The sequence below is a fragment of the Saccopteryx leptura genome, chromosome 13 (assembly GCF_036850995.1).
Source record: "Saccopteryx leptura isolate mSacLep1 chromosome 13, mSacLep1_pri_phased_curated, whole genome shotgun sequence".
NCBI classification, from domain to species: domain Eukaryota; kingdom Metazoa; phylum Chordata; class Mammalia; order Chiroptera; family Emballonuridae; genus Saccopteryx; species Saccopteryx leptura.
Genome location: NC_089515.1, coordinates 40,996,778 through 41,016,508, shown reverse-complemented (window position 1 = coordinate 41,016,508; position 19,731 = coordinate 40,996,778). Strand labels below are relative to the sequence as shown.

The window sequence follows — 19,731 nt, the reverse complement described above, 5'->3', positions numbered from 1 at the left end:
CTAACCAGTATCCACCCAGCAATCCCCATCTTGGGCCGATGCTCAAGTACCCAGCTATTTTTAGCACCTGAAGCTGACACGCTAATACCAACTGAGCTATCCTCAGCGCCCAGGGCCATGCTCATACCAATCAAGCCACTGGCTGTGGGAGGAAAAAAGGGAGAAAAGGGAGAGTGGGAAGAAAAGGGAAGCAGATGGTGGCTTCTTCTTTGTGCCCTGACCAGGAATCGAACCTATGATGTCCATATGTCGAGCCAATGCTCTATCCATTGAGCCACTGGCCAGAGCCATTTTGTCTTCTCTACTATAGTTTCTGCTCATTTTTGCTGCCATTGTGTAAAAAGTGCAGAGCACCTCCAAGGACCTGGAGGGCAATGTGGCTGAAACAGCGGCAGTGAGAGAGCGTGGTCCTGGGCGAGGCTGCGCCGGCAGGCGGGACTTGCCATGCAGTACTGGTACAGGCCACATGTGGCACTTGGGCAGTCTTCTTCCTCAGAGAAGGTGAAGCCTCTACAGTGATCTTAATCTAGCAGGAAGGTGGAGCGTGGTGGGGGTACAATCAGATCCACCTTTTGGAACAGATCCCTCAAGATGTCCCCACGATGAGTCAATGGAGACCAGTGGATGTCTTGGCCAAAGGTGATGGTCAGAGAGATGGGAAAAAGTGAATGGGTTCCAGAAAAAAAAGTGCAAACAGCCAAAAGGCATTTAAAAAGTAAGTGGGAAAGTACAAATTACAGTAAGACATCATTTTTCATCCATCCGATTGGCAAAAATCTTTAAAAGACTGAAAAAAATCTGTGTTATGTTGATGACAGAGGCAGAAGCTCTTACATATTGTTGGTATAGACATTTTGATGGTAATTTAGTATTAAAATGAGCATGACTGTCAATTCATTTCTCTAAAATCTATCCCATAAGAATATTAGCCTTTGGCCTGACCAGGTGGTGGCGCAGTGGATAGAGCATCAGACTGGGATGCAGAGGACCCAGGTTCGAGACCCCAAGGTCACCAGCTTAAGCGCAGGCTCATCTGGTTTGAGCAAAGCTCACCAGCTTGGACCCAAGGTCGCTGGCTCGAGCAAGGGGTTACTTGGTCTGCTGAAGGCCCGCGGTCAAGGCACATATGAGAAAGCAATCAATGAACAACTAAGGTGTCGCAACGAAAAACTGATGATTGATGCTTCTCATCTCTCTCTGTTCTTGTCTGTCTGTCCCTATCTATCCCTCTCTCTCTTTCTGTCTCTGTAAAAAAAAAAAAAAATTAGCCTTTGGTCCTGGCCGGGTAGTTCAGTTGGTTATAGCATCATCCCACTAAGTCAAGGTTGCAGGTTCGATCCCCAGTCAGGGCACATACAAGAATCAAGCAATGAATGCATAAATAAGTGGAACAACAAATCAATTTCCCACTCTCTCCTCCTTGCTTTCTCTCTAAAATCAATTTTAAAAAATATTAGCTTTTGTGTATAAAGATATATGTTACAGATGTTTACTGAAGTATTTGTTCGTAATAGCAAAAAATTTCAAACAATCAAATATCCATAGCAATGGAATGAGATGATACTGACTACTATTAAAAGAACAAACTGAAACCTGACTGGTGGTGCTGCAGTGGACAGAGTGTCCACCTGGGATGCTGAGGTCCCAGGTTCAAACCCCGAGGTTGTCAGCTTGAGTGTGGGCTCATCTGGTTTGAGCGCAGGGTCAACATGATCTCATGGTCACTGGCTTGAGCCCAAGGTCACTGGCTTGAGTCCAAGGTCGCTGGTTTGAGCAAGGGATCACTGCCTTGGCTGCAGCCCCCGGGGTCAAGGCACGTATGAGAAGCAATCAGTGAACAACTAAGGTGCTGCAACTATGAGTTGGTGCTTCTCATCTCTCTCCCTTCCTGTCTCTCTCTCTCTCTCTCTCTCTCCCTCTTTCTCTCTCTCATTTAAAAACAAAAAAATAAACTGAATCTTATCTATTAAGATGGAGAAAATGTTTATAATGTATTGATAAGTAAAAGAGGCAACTTCCCCAAAAATGTCTGCTACGTTAAAAAGAAAGCTCAAACCATGGAGGGGTTTGTGTTGTAAATACATCTTTGAGAACGCAACAGAAAACATCTGGATGGCACATATCAATCTGTGTGTGGTCTCTATCTTCTCAGCAAAATAGGAAACGAGATTGTGGAGAATGAGGGCAGCTGTTCCAAACATTTTCCATTGGAGGAGAAAGGCTCTGGTTTGAACTGTGTTGTGGGGAATGGGAAACGCAGTGGACTCCACGTTGCCAAACCTCACTGAAGGCTCAAACGGTAACTGAGCCAATTATCAAGGTCATCTTGTTTTCTCCAAAAAGACTTGGAATGTGAAGGAGGAGCAAAGAGCAATATACGGAGCATCTTCTATGACACAGGCTGCTCAGGCTAACTAATCAAAACCTCCCAACCATAACTTCACAAAATTCCCCGTTTTGCAGAATAGGAAGTCGGTAGTCCAAGGTCACAGGTTAAGAGAAAGCTGAAAGACCCAGGACTGTTAGCTCAGTGCACAGAGTATCAGCCTGGGGCGTGAATGTCCTGGGTTCCACCCTTGGTCAGGGCACATAGGAGAAGCGACCATCTGCTTCTCTTCCCCTCCCTCTTCCCCTTCTCCTCTCCCCGCCTCCCACAGCCAGTGGCTTGATTGGTTCAAGCTCTGGCCTTGGGCACTGAGGATAGCGCGGTTGATTTGAGCATCGGCCCAAGATGGGGGTTGCTGGTGGATCCCAGTCAGAGCACATGCAGGAGTCTGTCTATCACCGCTCCTCTCACTTAAGAAAAAACAAAATTAGGCCCTGGCCGGTTGGCTCAGTGGTAGAGCGTCGGCCTGGCGTGTGGGGGACCCGGGTTCGATTCCCGGCCAGGGCACACAGAAGAAGCGCCCATTTGCTTCTCCACCCCCCCTCCTTCCTCCTCTCTGTCTCTCTCTTCCCCTCCCGCAACCGAGGCTCCATTGGAGCAAAGATGGCCCGGGCGCTGGGGATGGCTCCTTGGCCTCTGCCCCAGGCGCTAGAGTGGCTCTGGTCGCGGCAGAGCAACGTCCTGGAGGGGCAGAGCATCGCCTCCTGGTGGGCAGAGCGTCGCCCCTGGTGGGTGTGCCGGGTGGATCTCGGTGGGGCGCATGCGGGAGTCTGTCTGACTGTCTCTCCCCATTTCCAGCTTCAGAAAAATACAAAAGAAAAAAAGAAAAAACAAAATCAGAACTCTAAATTGCCTCCTCAGTGTGCCCGCTGGGCTCTTTCCTCACGTTCCCTGGCTGGGGCACACTCCTCTGAAACACTGGTGCCTCCAGCTAGAAGGAGCCTGGGCGTCAGGGAGATTTCATGAAGCACAGCTCTTTACCCCCAAACCATCAATCAGCTCAGACTTTCATACAAGAGAACTCCTTACTTATTTAAGACCTTTAAACTCCTACCTTATTTAAGACCCTTAACAGAATAAATTTATTTTATTCTCTACTATACCACTGTGCTAATATCCTATCAAATCAGTTTCTAAACAGAGGAATAAAGTGGTCCATTGAACACATTAGAAGATTGACTCTGTAAACCTAACTGAAATATTATGAGGCTTGAGCAACTTTGCATATTGAGCAAAAAAAAAAAAAAATCTGTCTATTCCCAGTGCTCCTTTTATTTTCCCTTTGGGGTGCCTCTATGTGTTCAACATCCAAATAATGTGTAATTAGCAAGAGCATACATTCATTCCGATATTGGTATAATGTGTACTATTGAGGATGGCACTACAAGAAATTATAGTTTGCTAGGAACTGTCAATTAGGAGAGGTGGTTGACAGGGTGTCACAGTCACTGAGGAGGTGGCAGGAGGGTCATGCGCTGCCCCGGGGGCCCCGGGGGAAGGGCTCGTACCTCCTGCTGTCCTCGCAGCCTGAGTCAGAGCTGTTGTGCTGACAGGTGACGGGATGCTGCTGTGTCCTCGTGGCACGACCCAGGCAATGTCCGGGACACTGGAGCAGAAGAAGCACACCACAGCGTCATGACCTTGGGAGCTCATGCGTGCTGTCCAGGCCAGAAAGAGAGGTCTCACTCAAACCACCCAACACCACCTTGTCCTTGAACTTCCGGCCTCCAGAACTAGATGAAAATAAATTTCTGCTAAACTGTTTAAGGCACTCAATCTGTGCTATTTTTCTACAGCAATCCTAGCAGACTAATACAGATTCCTACGCATTGCTTTAATTTCTTTTTTCAAATATTGTTATAGTATTATTTACGGTGGGGTGTGGGTTCTGCACCTGTGCCCACGTCACGAGTGGTCCTGGCTGCTTTACGTGAAGCCTGCTCTCACCGGCTTGTCCAGATCAGGACCTGGGAGCTCCTGGAGCCAAAGGTCCCGACCTCAGTTTACCTTTGTATTAAAAGCCAGAGACACTGTGACTTCCAAATGTAAACCTTGACTTTAGATATATACGTTCATTTTAGAGACCAATCAGATTTTCTCCCCAAATTAAAAAAAAAAATGTAATAGATAATTTCACCTACATGTAGAATCTAAAGAAGAAAACAAACAAAATGGAAACAGACTCATAGGTACCGAGAGCAGACTGATGGTTGCCGGGGGCGGGAGGGGGTGCCGGGTAGAAAAGGTGAAGGGTGAAGTCCAAATCGGCAGTTACAGAACAGGCACGGGGATGTGAAGCACAGCCTAGGGAATGTCGTCAGTAATACTGTGATAACTATGTGTGGTGTCAGGTGGGCACTGAAAATACTGGGCCATCACTTTCTAAGTACGGAGATCCTCGGGTTACAACAGTGTTGACATACGACGTTTCAAGTTTAAGACACTCACTCCCATAAAAACTTAAAAAAGTTGAGACATGAGTGTTTCGGCTTATGCTGTGAGCATCGTACTTAAGGACTAGTTTGGCTGCACGTGGTGGGAGAATACACGTTCTTTTTCTGCAGCTTAGTTGTGTTTTTATGTTCTAGATCAGCGGTTCTCAACCTGTGGGTCGCGACCCCGGTGGGGTCGCCTAAAGCCATCGGAAAATACATAATGCATATCAGGTATTTACATTCCGAATCATAACTGTAGCAAAATTACAGTTATGAAGTAGCCACCAAAATTATTTTTTGGTTTGAGGTCACCGCAACATGAGGAACTGTATTGTGGGGTCACGGCATTAAAAAGGTTGAGAACCACTGTTCTAGATGATGATTTGACAACTGTGGTAGGATAGGTAAGTGACTCAGGCGAGGGTGTGTTTCTACTGACACCAAAATTCGGGTATGTCACTGTTGGAGAAACGGAACTGTGTTATAACCAGGGGACCCCACTGTATATGATTGTCTAATCACTATACTGCTACTCTCCCGAAACTAAATACAAAACAATAGTGAATGTAAACTGTAATTGAAAAATAAAAATGTAAAACATTGATCAGAAAGTAAGGGATGACTATAGTCCTGTCAAAACACAACCTTCGTGACATTACCTGGCCCCCTGGTTCGACCACACACGGGTGGCCGGAACACGACCCTCTCCCTGGAGGCCTGCCTTTGGGGTCGCACGTGGTCGCCGGCATCACCCGCACGCTGCCGCTGGCTTGCATGCGTTTGCAGGTCACTCGCCGGATGCGGAATCCTTTACCACAGGACGCAGAGCACTCCGACCAGGAGCTTGTGAACCACCTGGGGACAAAAACTACAGGAGCTTAGAAGGACGGGTATGCCAGGCCAGTGTCTCATTTCGGGGGGTGACTGTCCATGCCACTTCCCCGGGAAGGACCAACAACGTGGGTGATGCCCCGCCTCACTCTCACACTTCCCTTTACTCAGGGAAGCAACAGAGTCACCACGTAGAGACCTACCGGGTGGGGTAGAGCCGTCTGCAAGTATGTAAGACCTCAGAGGGCAGAGTGAGGGCAGAATTAGGTGAAGATGTCCAAAGGGTAGATTTCAATTCATTGAAACCAAAGGCGAAAAACATTTTGACAACATGTATTGCTGTTTGCTCTGAGATAGTTCCATGTTATCTTATGTGATTCTCATGTTCTTCTCGATCTTTGTTGTTGTTGTTGTTGAGAGCGGCAGGGAGAGAGAGATACAAGAACATCAAGCTGCTCCTGTATGTGCCCTGACTGGGGAATCGAACCAGCAGCCTCCACACTCTGGGATGACGCTCCAACTAACTGAGTTATCTGGCCAGGGCTAAATTTTTATTGATTTTTAGAGAGACAGAGAGAGTATGGAGAGAGAGGGGAGGGAGAAGGGTAGCATTTGTTGTTCCACTCAGTCGTGTACTCATTGACTGCTTCTCGTGTGTGCCCAGACCGGGAATCGAACCCACAGGCTTGTTGTTTTGGGACAATGCTCTTAACTGACTGAGCTAATTGGCCAGGGTCCTCTTTCCATGCTTGTAGGGAAGAAAGAGGCATCCATAGGCTGAAAATCTTGGCTATAGTCACACAACTGACCAGCCAACAGGGCTGAGACTGGGTGCTAGATTTGTCTGACCCTGAAGTTCACACTTTCATGGTTACAGCTGACCGAATTTGGAATTAGAAACCTCTGAGACATTGAGCGCTCTGTCACTGAAAGTGTCGAGCTGTCCCAGGGACACTTGGAGTGAAGGTTCCCAGCCTGAAGTTCTTCAAGGGGACCATGGACATGGATGGGAAAGAATGACACCTTTTTTGTCGTGCAGATCTAAGAAATGGAGTATATAAAAAAAAAAAGAAATAGAGTATATTTCCTCCAATTATAAAAATGTAAGCCACAAAACACAGCAGTATTTGTTATTCCAATACCAACAGATATTTTCACAGGATGTTAAAAGTGGGGGAGGTATCTCCAGATATCATCCGTAGTCATCGTCACTTCAAAATTAATGTGCAATGAGATCTTAGTAATAGTAATAAGGGTGTTAATAGAAGAGCAAATCAATTATGATATCACGCATTTTTTTTTTTTTTACTATTTCAGTAACTGTATTCAATACAATCGGTTTCCTTTGTAATAAAATATATTTTATCTTGCAAACTTAAAAGCCCTTGTTCTGGGAAGGGGTCCACAGGCTTGCGAAGATCCCCTCCCATGCAGAGGAACCAGGGTTAGATGTTCTGGGAAGGGGTCCACAGGCTTGCGAAGATCCCCTCCCATGCAGAGGAACCAGGGTTAGATGTTCTGGGAAGGGGTCCACAGGCTTGCAAAGACCCCCTCCCATGCAGAGGAACCAGGGTTAGATGTTCTGGGAAGGGGTCCACAGGCTTGTGAAGATCCCCTCCCATGCAGAGGAACCAGGGTTAGATGTTCTGGGAAGAGGTCCACAGGCTTGTGAAGATCCCCTCCCATGCAGAGGAACCAGGGTTAGATGTTCTGGGAAGGGGTCCACAGGCTTGTGAAGATCCCCTCCCATGCAGAGGATCCAGGGTTAGATGTTCTGGGAAGGGGTCCACAGGCTTGCGAAGACCCCCTCCCATGCAGAGGAACCAGGGTTAGATGTTCTGGGAAGGGGTCCACAGGCTTGCGAAGACCCCCTCCCATGCAGAGGAACCAGGGTTAGATGTTCTGGGAAGGGGTCCACAGGCTTGCGAAGACCCCCTCCCATGCAGAGGAACCAGGGTTAGATGTTCTGGGAAGGGGTCCACAGGCTTGCGAAGACCCCCTCCCATGCAGAGGAACCAGGGTTAGATGTTCTGGGAAGGGGTCCACAGGCTTGCGAAGATCCCCTCCCATGCAGAGGAACCAGGGTTAGATGTTCTGGGAAGGGGTCCACAGGCTTGCGAAGATCCCCTCCCATGCAGAGGAACCAGGGTTAGATGTTCTGGGAAGGGGTCCACAGGCTTGCGAAGATCCCCTCCCATGCAGAGGAACCAGGGTTAGATGTTCTGGGAAGGGGTCCACAGGCTTGCGAAGACCCCCTCCCATGCAGAGGAACCAGGGTTAGATGGCCTCTGTCGTCTCTCCTGGGTGAGACAGCGCATGTCTGTTTATTCCAGAGCACGCTAAGCCTTGAGAATACGTAATACACAAGGCTGCTGAGGAACTTCCCCAGGGTGAATTCTTCCCACCTGGCGTCAGTCAAGAACGGACACAAAGCCGCTGTCTGGGATCGAGTCTCCCTCGTTATCACAGCACCAGTTTGCTGCGTCCTGAGGAACAGCAGACCCTCAGCACCAGATCTTCCTCGGACAGAGCCGGTGGGTGCTGGTGCGCATGTCAGTTGGGGCACCTGCCGCACCAACGGCCCTTCTGAGAACACGCTCGTGGCATCCATTGTTTCACAGTGGGACTCTGCCTCCCACGTCCTCTGAGGCACAGGTCACTGGCACTCGAGGGGCACTGGCACAGGGCAGTGAGCAGCATAGCATTAAGCATGCCTCCGTTTTCTCCTCAGTAAAACAGGGGTGATCATATCTGACTGGGAGGTTCATGCTCAATAAATGCTACTAATATTGTTGTTATTTTTACTGTAGAGTTTGGTGCCAAGTGTTTGGTCAGTTATCTGCTAAGGACTATATCATTCATTCATTCATTCATTCATTCATTTCACTCCCATTTTTATAGAGTGCGTAATGGGGCAGGCGTTGTGATAAGTATTAGGAACAGAGTGTGGTGTGAGACAGTTGTGGAATTACTGTAACAGAAGCGACAGTCTGGTGGGAGAGCCAGGCAGACAGGCTGTGGTAAGAGCTACGAAGAAGAATGATAAGACAATGTAATAAAACACAGAGCACAGGGTCCTGGTGTGGGTTGGAGGCAAAGATCAGAGGTTTCCCAAAAATAGATGAACAGAAATAACTATGTGAAAATAGAGGGAACAGTGTTCTAGGTACAGGGAACAGAATGTGCAAAGGCTCTGAGTTAGGCAGGAGAATGGCAGATCCGAGGGACAGAGAAAGACCAGAGTAACCAGGCTAGAAGAGACACAGCGATGGGACACAGTGACAGGCTGAGGCCCAAGCATGGAGGGACCTCAAGTCTCTCATTTATTCTGACAGGCAGTAAATAGTTACTGAGCACCTATTGTGTTTTAGGCACTATTTTGAACATGGTGGTAAAATCATAATAAAATTGTGCTTTAAAAGATGAGTCTGTTTATAAAGTGGAAAGAGCTCTCTAGGGAGGAAGATGAGGATCAGGAGGTGCCCGGCATGGCCCAAGGGAGTAAGGATGGTGACCTGGGCTCTGGGGTGACAGGAGAGGATGAGAACGGGTAGGCGTGAGAGAAGGGGGAAGTCTAGGAGGCACTCGAGATGGGTCTGGCATGGTGCTGAGCATGAGTCTGAGTTCGGACATTTTTTAAAATTATTGATTTGTATCATCTATTACACAGAAAGGTTGTTTGTGGTCTTACCTCCAGGACTGGAGCCTGGGGAACTGGGCTTTTAATTCACACCTATGGTGTTTCTGGGCCAGCACATGCTCTCCCAGTCCCCTGTGAACTCAGCTTCACGGTGACTGGGAGGAACAGACAGCGCCCTGAGTGCAGGAAGCAAATCTGGGGGAGTGATTAAGAGCAGAGGTTCTGGAATCAGACTGTCTTGACTTGAATTCAGGCCCTCGTCGCTGTGTGGCCAATGGGTGCTTCCCATTCGTCGGACAGGAAACCAATAACACGGACCTCGCAGGTGCTTATGGAGCGATGCACAGAGAGCACCAGCAAAATGCCTGGTCCAGAGTCCATTCTAAATACATCTCAGTGATGGCGCTATTAAAGCCCAAACTACAGTGTCTTTCAAAGCAAGCAAAAACCTAGTACGGATGAGATCACAGGAGCGGCCACATTACCTCGAGGGGCAGTCCCGGATGTGACAGGGCTGAAACCCAGCCAGTGGCTTCTGGAGGTGAGCGCAGAGGACCTCACTCACTTCCTGTCCACCGGCCATCATGCACTGTGGTCTCTGAACTTGAGCTCCCAAGCGGCCGCAGGTGGCAGAACACGGTGTCCAGTTACTAAGCTTCCAAAAAGGCTCTGCGGAAGGAAATGAGAGGTCATGACAGCCCCGGATGAGCAATGATGCTGAGCTAGACAGGCCCCGGCCAAGGACCACCATGAGCTGTTTTCCGCTGAGCTGCCTTGTCTGTTTCTCTGAGTAGCACACAGAGAGTAAGCCATCACGAAGTTCAAGGGGGTCCTCTGAATCTCATCTTCCCTCAACGCACTTATTGCAGTAACTGGTGGAAGCGGCAGCCAGAATGGGGCCCCTGGACCACAGCCTAGGAGAGGGGCTATTGCAGGCCAGCTAGTTCTGCCAGAAAAATCCCAGCGAGAGCGAGGAGGTCTGTGGGAGCCTCCTGAGCACTGGCAAGCAGAGACACAAGGACAGGAGAGAGTGGCCTCCCCAGGGTGCCAAAACGGGTTCAACTTCTCAAAAGGGATCCGTTGCAGAAATGAAATATGACTTAGCAAGGACCAGGGCTTAATGAAGAAGGTTGAAGAGGCATTTCCTTCCCATTCTTATTTTTGCACTAACATTTATTCTAAACTTCAGATCCGTCCTGCAATGGCACAAATAATTCTCCACAAAGACATCTGGGAAGGAAAGAACAGGGCTTCCTTTAGGAAAGCTGAAGCTGGCCCCTACCAGCAGTTACAGCGTTTCTAGCGTCAGGCCCGCTGCAAACGGCCTTTCCCGTCCCTTTGACACCCGCTAAAGGGATGAGCTTGCATGTGATGAGGGCAGACCTGTATGCTCACAGGAGGTGCCAGATTTTGTAATAATCTTATAAAAGTAATTGATAGCTACCAGCTGTGTCCACAGGCTCCCTCACACGGGGGAACCGTTGAACTTGTTTTCCAGTTTTTCCCTCTGATTTTTGAATTTCTGTCTTAAGTCCCAGATGGATTATTTGCAAAGCAGAACGAGATATATTTTTAACAGAGCTCTGGGTTAGAGTTTATTTTAAACGGTTTTTATAAATATCCAAGTTTACCGCGAACCTTCCATGGGACAGGTCCTGAATTAGGCAATTGAACTCCAATTTTTCATTTAACCCTTAAGTGTCTCTTGTGAATCAGATGATTTTCATTCACAGAGGGGGAAACTTAAGAAAGGTAAGTGACTTGTCCAAGGTCCTTTGTCTGTCAGCTGGATTGGGAGCCACGATGTCTAACTTTAAATCGAACTCTTTCTACTATGTCATATTTCACAAAGTCACCTTGACAGTTCAAGACAGGACACACATGCAATTTCTTAAAAATGATGTTTTTTTGGACCTGGATGGTTGGCTCAGTGATAGAGCATTGGCCTGGAGTGTGGACATCCTGGGTTCAATTCCTGGTCAGGACACACAGGAGAAGTGACCGTCTATTCTCTATCCCTCCCCCTCCTCTCTCTTCCTCTCTTCCCTTCCCGCAGCCATGGCTCGATTGATTTGGTGTATCAGCCCTGGGCGCTGAGGATGGCTCCATGGAACCTCTGCCTCAGGCACTAAAAATGGCTCAGTTGCAAGCATGGCTCTAGATGGGCAGATCATGAGCTCCAGATGGGGGTTGCTGGGTGTATCCCCATCAGGGCACATGTGGGAGCCTGTCTCTAACTGGGAAAAGAAAATAAAACATGGTTTTAATTGAGGTATAACTATACATCTACAGTAAAATGCTCAGACATCGGATGTGTAGTTTTGAGTTTTCACCATTGCATGTATTTATGTAACCATGATCTGATGCAAGGTATATAGGAGTTCATCACCCCCAAAGCTTCCTCTGCCTCTTGATAATCAATTCCCCTCCCCTCCCAGGCAACTACTTCCCTGTTTCTTTCAGTACTCATTAGTTTTACTTGTTCTTGAGCTTCATATATTATGTACAGTTGGCCCTTGCACAGTGTAGGGGTTAAGGGTGCCAACCCTTGTGCAGTTGAAAATCCATGCATAACTTTTTACCCCTCAAAACTTAACAACTAAGAGCCTACTGTTGACTAGGAGCCTTACCAATAAATGTCAATGAATACATACTTTGTATTTTCTGTGTGTTATCTACTGTATTCTTACTTTAAAGTCAAGAAAAAAATGTCATTAAGAAAATCATAAGGTTCATCTGAGGTTTTTGGGTTTTTTTTTGTTTCATTTTGAAGTGAGAGAAAAGGAGATAGTGAGATAGATTCCTGCATGTGCCCCAACCAGTATCCATCTGGCAACCCCTATATGGGGCTGATGCTCAAATCAACTGAACTATTTTTAGCACCTGAGGCTGATACACTTGGACCAACTGAGCTATCCTCGGCATCTGGGGCTGACACTTGAACCAATTGAGCCACTGATTATGGGAGGGGAAAAGGAAGAGGAAGGAGGGAAAGGGAAGAAGAGAAAAGCAGATGGTCACTTCTTTGTGTGCTCTCACCTGGAATTGAACATGATCCAACCAGCCAGGGCCTGAGGTTTTTTAAAAATTGTTGCAAATCTCCAAAAAATTTTCAATATATTTATTGAAAAAAATCTGTGTATAACTGTAGCTGCACCTTTCAAACCTGTGTTGTTCAAGAGTCACCTGTACTTTTTTGTGTTTGACTTCTTTTACTTAACATGATGCTTCAAAGATTCATCCATATTGTTGTACACATCAGTAGTATTCCCCCTTTTATTGCTGAAAAATACACTGTTGTATGACAAAACCATAGCTTATTGCTTCTCCTGCCCATGGCCATTATGAAGTGAAGGCTGCTATGAATATTCTTGTACAAGTTTTTCTGCAAATATGTTCTCATTTTTCTTGGGTAAATTCCTGTGAGTGGAATTGCTGGGTTAAGGGTAGTTGTGTTTTTAACTTTACTCTCTAACAAATACTACTTGACCAGTATTTGTTAGATTAACACACAAATCTCTTTGAACTGCTAAGGTAGGGATCCGTGGAAAGGTTGACATAGTCCACAAAGTATACATGTTCCTGTGTGTGTGTGTGTGTGTGTGTGTGTGTCTGTGTGTTGTGGTGGTAGAACAATGTATGTTGTTCCAATAAAACAATTTTTTAAACATTCTAATGGCTTCACCTTTACTAACAGTTTCAGTCTCATGAATATTCAATTTTTAAATTAATTGATTGGGGGAGTCCTTTTGGTCTTCATATGCTGTGCGAAGGGGCTCTTTTCTCTGCACATCCTGGTTTCTCTGTCTGGAAGAACTTCCTCCCCTTCCCAGAACAAACAGCAGGACCTCTGTGATGCTGGGTTGATTTCCCCAGAGAGAGTCAGGGCCCCTTCCTTGGTGCTACCATCATGCTTTGGTCTCCCTTCTATGACAGCACATGACAGAATGCTGCTTCAAAACGTCCATTCACATCACTACCTCCCTCTTTAGACTGTGAGCTTCTCTAGGGCAAGGTCATCCCTGGGCCCCCACCCTGGCAAGAGTAAGTACTAGGCAAGTATCTGTTGAGTGTTGCTACAGATGGAATGTTCTGTTTCCCCTAAATTCATGTGTCAAATCCTAACATCCAATGGGATGGTCTTAGGAGGCTGGGCAGTTGGGAGGTGACTAGGTCGTGAGGGTGGAGCCCTCGTGAATGGCATTAGTGCTCTGATGAAAGAGGCCTCAGGGAACTAACTACCTTACCCCTTCCGTTGTCTGAGGACACAGTGAAGAGATGTGGACCATGAACCAGGCAGCCAGCTCTCACCAGACGCTGGATCTGTTGGTACCTGGATCTGGGACTTCCTGCCTCCAGAACCATGAGAAATTAAATATGTGTTGTTCATAAGCTACCTGGTCTGTGGTGTTCTGTTACAGCAGCCTGAAGACTGAGACAAATGTTGAATGAATGGATAAGAGTGCATGCAATAATGGTAGTATTACATCTAAAAGAGAAGAAGAGGCATGCTCTGTAAGTACGCCTATATAATAATGTCATAAATAACAGGAGCTGGGTTCTTGATTGAAAGCTCCACTCTTCTCTCCCAGTGTCTCCGGAGCTAGAAGCCAGGAACTATATTTCTGAATCTCAGTCTGTACAGTTATATTCTGAGGGATATATTCTGCAACGAAGAGGCACTTGCTCCAGATTTAACAGATTGAAGTGATGTAGCCACTGCTGTTCCTATCTAGTTGATATAATCCAGCATGGCGTCTAAAAGTAGTGTCTTTTGTGTCCTGTGATTCACCTGCTTTTGAGTCATTAGGAGCTGAAATTCCCAGTACCAATTTCCTGCGATTCTAGAATTGCTGATTTTTTTTTTTTAATAGAAGCTGGAAATGGGGAGAGTCAGTCAGACTCCCGCATGCGCCCGACTGGGATCCACCCGGCACACCCACCAGGGTCGAAGCTCTGCCCACCAGGGGGCGATGCTCTGCCCCTCCAGGGCGTCGCTCTGCCGTGACCAGAGCCACTCTAGCGCCTGGGGCAGAGGCCACGGAGCCATCCCCAGCGCCCGGGCCATCTTTGCTCCAATGGAGCCTTGGCTGCGGGAGGGGAAGAGAGAGACAGAGAGGAAGGAGAGGGGGGTGGAGAAGCAAATGGGCGCTTCTCCTATGTGCCCTGGCCGGGAATCGAACCCGGGTCCCCCGCACCCCAGGCCGACGCTCTACTGCTGAGCCAACCGGCCAGGGCCTAGAATTGCTGATTTTTTAAAATACTGCCCATCTCCCTTGGCATTCTGTAGAGTTTTGCAAGCTTGAAGTCCTTAGATTGGGTCCTCCTTACCAAACACTGATTCCTAAGGAGTGAATATTTTCCAAGAATGTTTCAATATGGAAAGAACAAGTTGAAACACAGAAGACTGAGGGGCAAGGGACTCCTGAGTACAGACGGGAGAAGAGAGGACTCAGGCTGGGGCTTCCCAGCCAGCAGGGAAAGGCATGGCTGATTAGACTGGAGGAGAGCGTGCCCTGACCGGGATCCAGCCGACAACCCCCATCTGGGGCTGATGCTCTGCCCATCTGGGGCCATGCTCACAACTGAACTATTTTTAGAACCTGAGGTGAGGCCATGGAGCCATCCTCAGCACCCAGGGTCAATATTTTCAAGCCAATTAAGCCATGCCTGCAGGAAGGGCAGGGGGGGTGTGGAGAGGGGAGAGAAACAGTGAGAGATAGAAAGGGGAGGGGTGGAGAAGCAGTTAGTCACTTCTCCTGTGTTCCCTGAACAGGAATCCAACCCCAGACATCCATACGCTGGGCTGACACTCTACCACCGAGCCAACTGGCCAGGGCCAAAGAAGAGCTCTTAATTAATTAAAACCATTGCACATCTATCTTGTCAACTACTTGACTCCAGAACAAACAAACTGGGTCCTGGTCAGACAGGAGCTCTTGAAGAACCCCCCGAACGGGACACTCACCCAGGAGGTGCAGTGTAGATGCTGCTGTCGCCTTCCCAAGGGCATTGGTGGCTCTGCAGACGTAGGTTCCCTTGTTTTCAAGGGAAATGTTCTGCAGCAACAGGGTTCCATTGGAAAGCACGGAGACACTGTCCCTCAGAGGTCCTCCTCTCTTCACCCATCTTACCGTGGGCCGGGGGACACCTTTAGAATGAAAACAAATATGACAAAGGCAGAGTCTTTTAAGAATGGGGCCACAGAACCTTATGACAAATACTATTGAGCACACTGATCCCAAGTCAGAAAATGGGTTCAATCACATATAATAGGAAAAATGGCTACATCTGTTTCTGTAGCTTTTCTATGGTATGGGGGGGGGGGGGGGATTATATTACAGCAAAGGGCTTTGTCTCTCGAGCACCTGATTGGTTTATGTATCACGTCAAGGAGCCGGAGCCAAACGGCCAGGTCGCAGCTTGGCCAGGATGCTGAACATCAGATTCTCCCACCTTGAAGCTCCAAGGAGAGTCAGGAGTCTGCCTCCTTCACCAGCAACTAATAAACCATGCTCGGAGGGCCTCTGACTGAGCCCAGGGCTGCAGGCAAAGATCAGCCACAGCCTCTTCAGAGCTGAGACACACAGTCACCCTGGTGGCCCAGAGCAGTGTCCTGCACACAGCATAGCAGGCTTGTTGGGGTAAATGGAACAGAATGAACTATAGGTCAGAGTCATCGTTTTTCTCTATAAAACTCCAGCTGTCTTTTTCTTCTTCTTCTTTTTTTTTTTTTTAAGTGAGGGAAGGGGAGACAGAGAGACAGATTTCTGTATGCGCCTAGACCAGGAGCCACCCAACCCCTGTCTGGGGACAATGCTCTGACCATCTTGGGCCATTTCTTGGCAACTGAACTGTTTTTAGTACATGAGGCAGAGGCTCCCTGGAGCATTCTCAGCACCCAGGGTCAACTTGCTTGAACCAATCGAGCCATGGCTATGGGAGAGGAAGAGAGAGGGAGAGGGAGAAGGGGGAGGGGGAGGGGTGGAGAAGCAGATGGTTGCTTCTCCTGTGTGCCCTGACCAGGAATTGAACCTGGGACATCCACACACTGGGTCAACCAGCTTCTAAAGGGAGTAGATACACACTGGGTCAACCAGCTTCTAAAGGGAGTGTCTTCTAAAGGGAGTGGATACTCTTCCTTTAGAACATCGTGGAAGGTTCAGACACATACATTATTAGTTAAGAGATACACAGCAAGGAGAGAATGATTTGGGGTTCCTACAGTAGTGCAAGGAGTAAGAGGTGAGGAGAGCAGGGAGCAGGTGATGCCATAAAAGAGGTGGGTACCTTTGCCATGACCCCCAAATCTACAGCCTCACTGTAAAAATTTGCCAAATGCTTGGTAGTAACGAATATCTGGCTAAGAGTAGAAACTAGTCATCCCTGGCCAGTTGACTCAGCGGATAAAGCATCAGCTCTGTGTGTGGACATTCCAGATTTGATTTCTATGCCTACCTGTTTCTCTTCCCTTCTCGCTCCCCCTTCTCTCTCTTTCCCTCTTGCAGCCATGGCTCAATTGGTTCAAGTGTGTTGGCCTCAGGCACTGAGGATAGCTCAGTTGACTCAAGCATCAGCCTCAGAAGAGGGTTGCCAGGTGGATCCTGGTCAGGGTGCATGTGGGGGTCTTTCTCACTATCTCCCCTGCTCTAAGAAATAAAAATGAAAGAAAAAAAGAAAGAAAGAAAGAAAGAAAGAGAGAGAGAGAGAGAGAGAGAGAGAGAGAGAGAGAAAGAAGGAAAGAAAGAAGAAAGAAAGAAAGAAAGAAAGAAAGAAAGAAAGAAAGAAAGAAAGAAAGAAAGAAAGAAAGAAAGAAAGACAGTCAAGAAACTGAGTTTCACATCTTGGTTGATGAAGGGCCAAAGAGAGACAGTTAGACGCAGAGCGCCCAGGCACAGTGGGTTCCCAAAGGCTCTGCAATTTCCAAACTCCAGAATTGACAAAGGTCGGAGATAGTCACACTTAAACCGAAACCTGAGAATGACAAGGCTATGCCACTAAGTTTACACAGATAGTGACATTCCCCTTGTGCAAGGAATGTAGAAAACAAAAGCTGGCAGGCTTTTAGATGTAAACGGAGAGACAAGGGTCTCCAGGGGGCTGAGGGGAACGCTGTCGCCGGAACTCAGCCCAGAGGGACATTGCTGCCCCTGTGAATGTTTCTGCAGCGCCGGAGGGGCAGGCGGACATTCAACGGGACCCTTCAGACCTCCGCCCTTCAGACCTCTGCTCTCATGGGCTTTCAAAACTACAGAGGTTCACTCTGTTGGCACAGCTATCGGGCTATGTCCCCCAAGACGTTCAGCTCTGAAATATTCAACGTTCTGTTTCCATAATGCCGAGATTGTTTTCGGAAGGCAAGTGCTGTGGGGAAAAGTTCAGGTCTGCAGGGGCTGCGACTGCACCTCTCGGGTGTCTTTAAAGTAGTCACTGTTTTAAAACAAACTTCCTTCCCTCACAAGGCCCGTGAAACATTCCGCGCTGTGGAATCCTCGGCCTGTTCAGACTGCTCTACAACGCGAGATTTTTGTATCAAAGAGTCACACAGATCACACCTGTATGCTTTTGCTGGTTTCTTTCCTCCAGCCACACATCGCTTGTGATATTCTGTAATTTTTCACAGGTGAGGGACAACTGGAAGTGTGAGCTACCATTAGTTACCTGTAGGGCATATGAAGAAATGCTGCTGCCATTTGTTAAGATAAGAGGCCAATTGAATACAGAACCCGCAAACCACACAAAGAGTCCTACCTAACAGAAATGAGTAACATGAGTTCAGTTGGGAAATTAGCTCAAAGCTACCAGCACAAAGCAGGGACCATCTGGGTAGGGAGGAAACTCTGTAAGGAATTCTATTCTTTGGCATTAACTGCATACCCTTTTTTTCTTTCTGGATATCAAGGACTATCCATAAACGGTGCTGTATCCAGAACTTCCTCAAAATACAAGGCTGTGCGAGCCTTTTGACATTCATAACATTCTCTTGAATAGCTGCTGAACTTTCTTTCTTTTCTCTAGCAAAATGATGTGACCAGAGTGGCCTAAGCAGTTCTCCTAGCAATTTGATCTGAAGATTTAGAAACATTCTGGGTCATAGCCTCTCTCCCCAATTCCATAATCAAGAGTCTGTCCTTAAAGGATTGTTTTTTTAAGTGACGAGGGGAGGGGAGATGGAGAGACAGACTCCCTCATGCACCCTGACCAGGATCCAACCAGCAACCCCACCTAGGGCCGATGCTTGGACCAACTGAGCTATCTTTAGCACCTGAGGCTGATGCTCAGACCAATTGAGCCACTGGCTGTGGGAGAAGAGAGGGAGAAAGGGGAGAGGGAGGAGAAGAGAGAGAGAAGAAGGAGAAGGAATGGAAGAGAGAGAGAAGTGAGAGTGGGGAGAGAAACAAATGGTCGCTTCTCTTGTGTGCCCTGACTGGGGATTGAACCTGAGACTTCTGCATACTGGGCCTATGCTCTATCTACTGAGACAATCAGCCAGGGCCCTTAAAGGCTTTTAAAATAGGTTTCCTCTTGCAGACACCAGGCTTCGTCCTGGCATGGTCACCCCAACTTCTTGGGAACCCTGGACTTCTGCTTTGCCCGGAGGAGGAGCAGTTCTCTCTAGCTCCACCAGTCATACCTCATGAGCCCTCCCAGTTTGCTTAGGGTCTCATTTATAGGCCAGAAAGGGGCCATGCTATTTATTGCATATTTTATCTCCAAACCAAATGCCCCCGCAGTGGTTCTCTGAAGAACGAGACTCAAAGTCAAAGCTAGTGCAGGTGGAGCAGAGAGACCTGTGGTATGAAGACCAGACCCCAGACATTCAGAGGTCCTTCCTGATAGACAGCAGCCCTGGGCGTCTGTCAGTGTAACATCGGGACCTGGATGGACATACAGCTATGTTATGTTCATGAAAAGCATCTTTCGCTTGGAAGTCACACACCGTGGTCTGCAAGCTGGTCCTGCTTGCTGTCACCTACCTGTGAGCTCTTGGGGTGACATCTCAAGGCTGGGCTGGCCCCCCAAGGCTCCCTTTCTTCCGCCCCAAGGCATTGACTTTTCTTTTGTTTTTCTGAGCTGCCCCCTCTTACTCTATTAAGTGATTCCTTTCTCCTCAGGCAGGGTGGGGAAGAAGATCAGGTTCCCAGGGCCTCGCTCACACTCCTCTCGGGCACCGCAGCTAACAGGAGCTCATCCTCCAGCCCCAAGAATCTGACTTGCGTTAACACTGAGATCAACGTTCTGTTCCCTCCACTGGGATTATTTCGTATTCTCCTTTTCTGCTTGGACAGTTTCCGCCCATCCTTAAATGTCCACCTTAAGGCCTTGCTCCCATGACCCTCTGTGACATCCTCCCTTTGTGGACGTTAGCACATCGAGGTATCAGTTCCCAACACGCCTCATTGCACCTTCAGAGAAAGCCCCGAGCCAGACAGCCCCAG

At 47.9% G+C, this 19,731-nt stretch overlaps 1 protein-coding gene and 1 non-coding gene across 2 annotated transcripts in view; both read right to left on the bottom strand.

The window, feature by feature from the left end:
• LOC136384641 (ADAMTS-like protein 3) overlaps nt 1-19,731 on the bottom strand; it is a 248,229-nt gene that overhangs the window by 6,587 nt on the left and 221,911 nt on the right. The window contains exons 24-27 of the mRNA XM_066355073.1: nt 15,261-15,443; nt 9,778-9,961; nt 5,481-5,676; nt 3,895-3,992 (exon numbers count right to left, since the gene is read on the bottom strand). Coding sequence (XP_066211170.1) covers nt 3,895-3,992; nt 5,481-5,676; nt 9,778-9,961; nt 15,261-15,443 — 661 coding nt within the window. The remainder of the gene's footprint in view (nt 1-3,894; nt 3,993-5,480; nt 5,677-9,777; nt 9,962-15,260; nt 15,444-19,731) is intronic.
• On the bottom strand, nt 14,455-14,530 carry TRNAP-GGG (transfer RNA proline (anticodon GGG)). Its single transcript has one exon. It is a non-coding gene; the product is annotated as a tRNA-Pro (tRNA).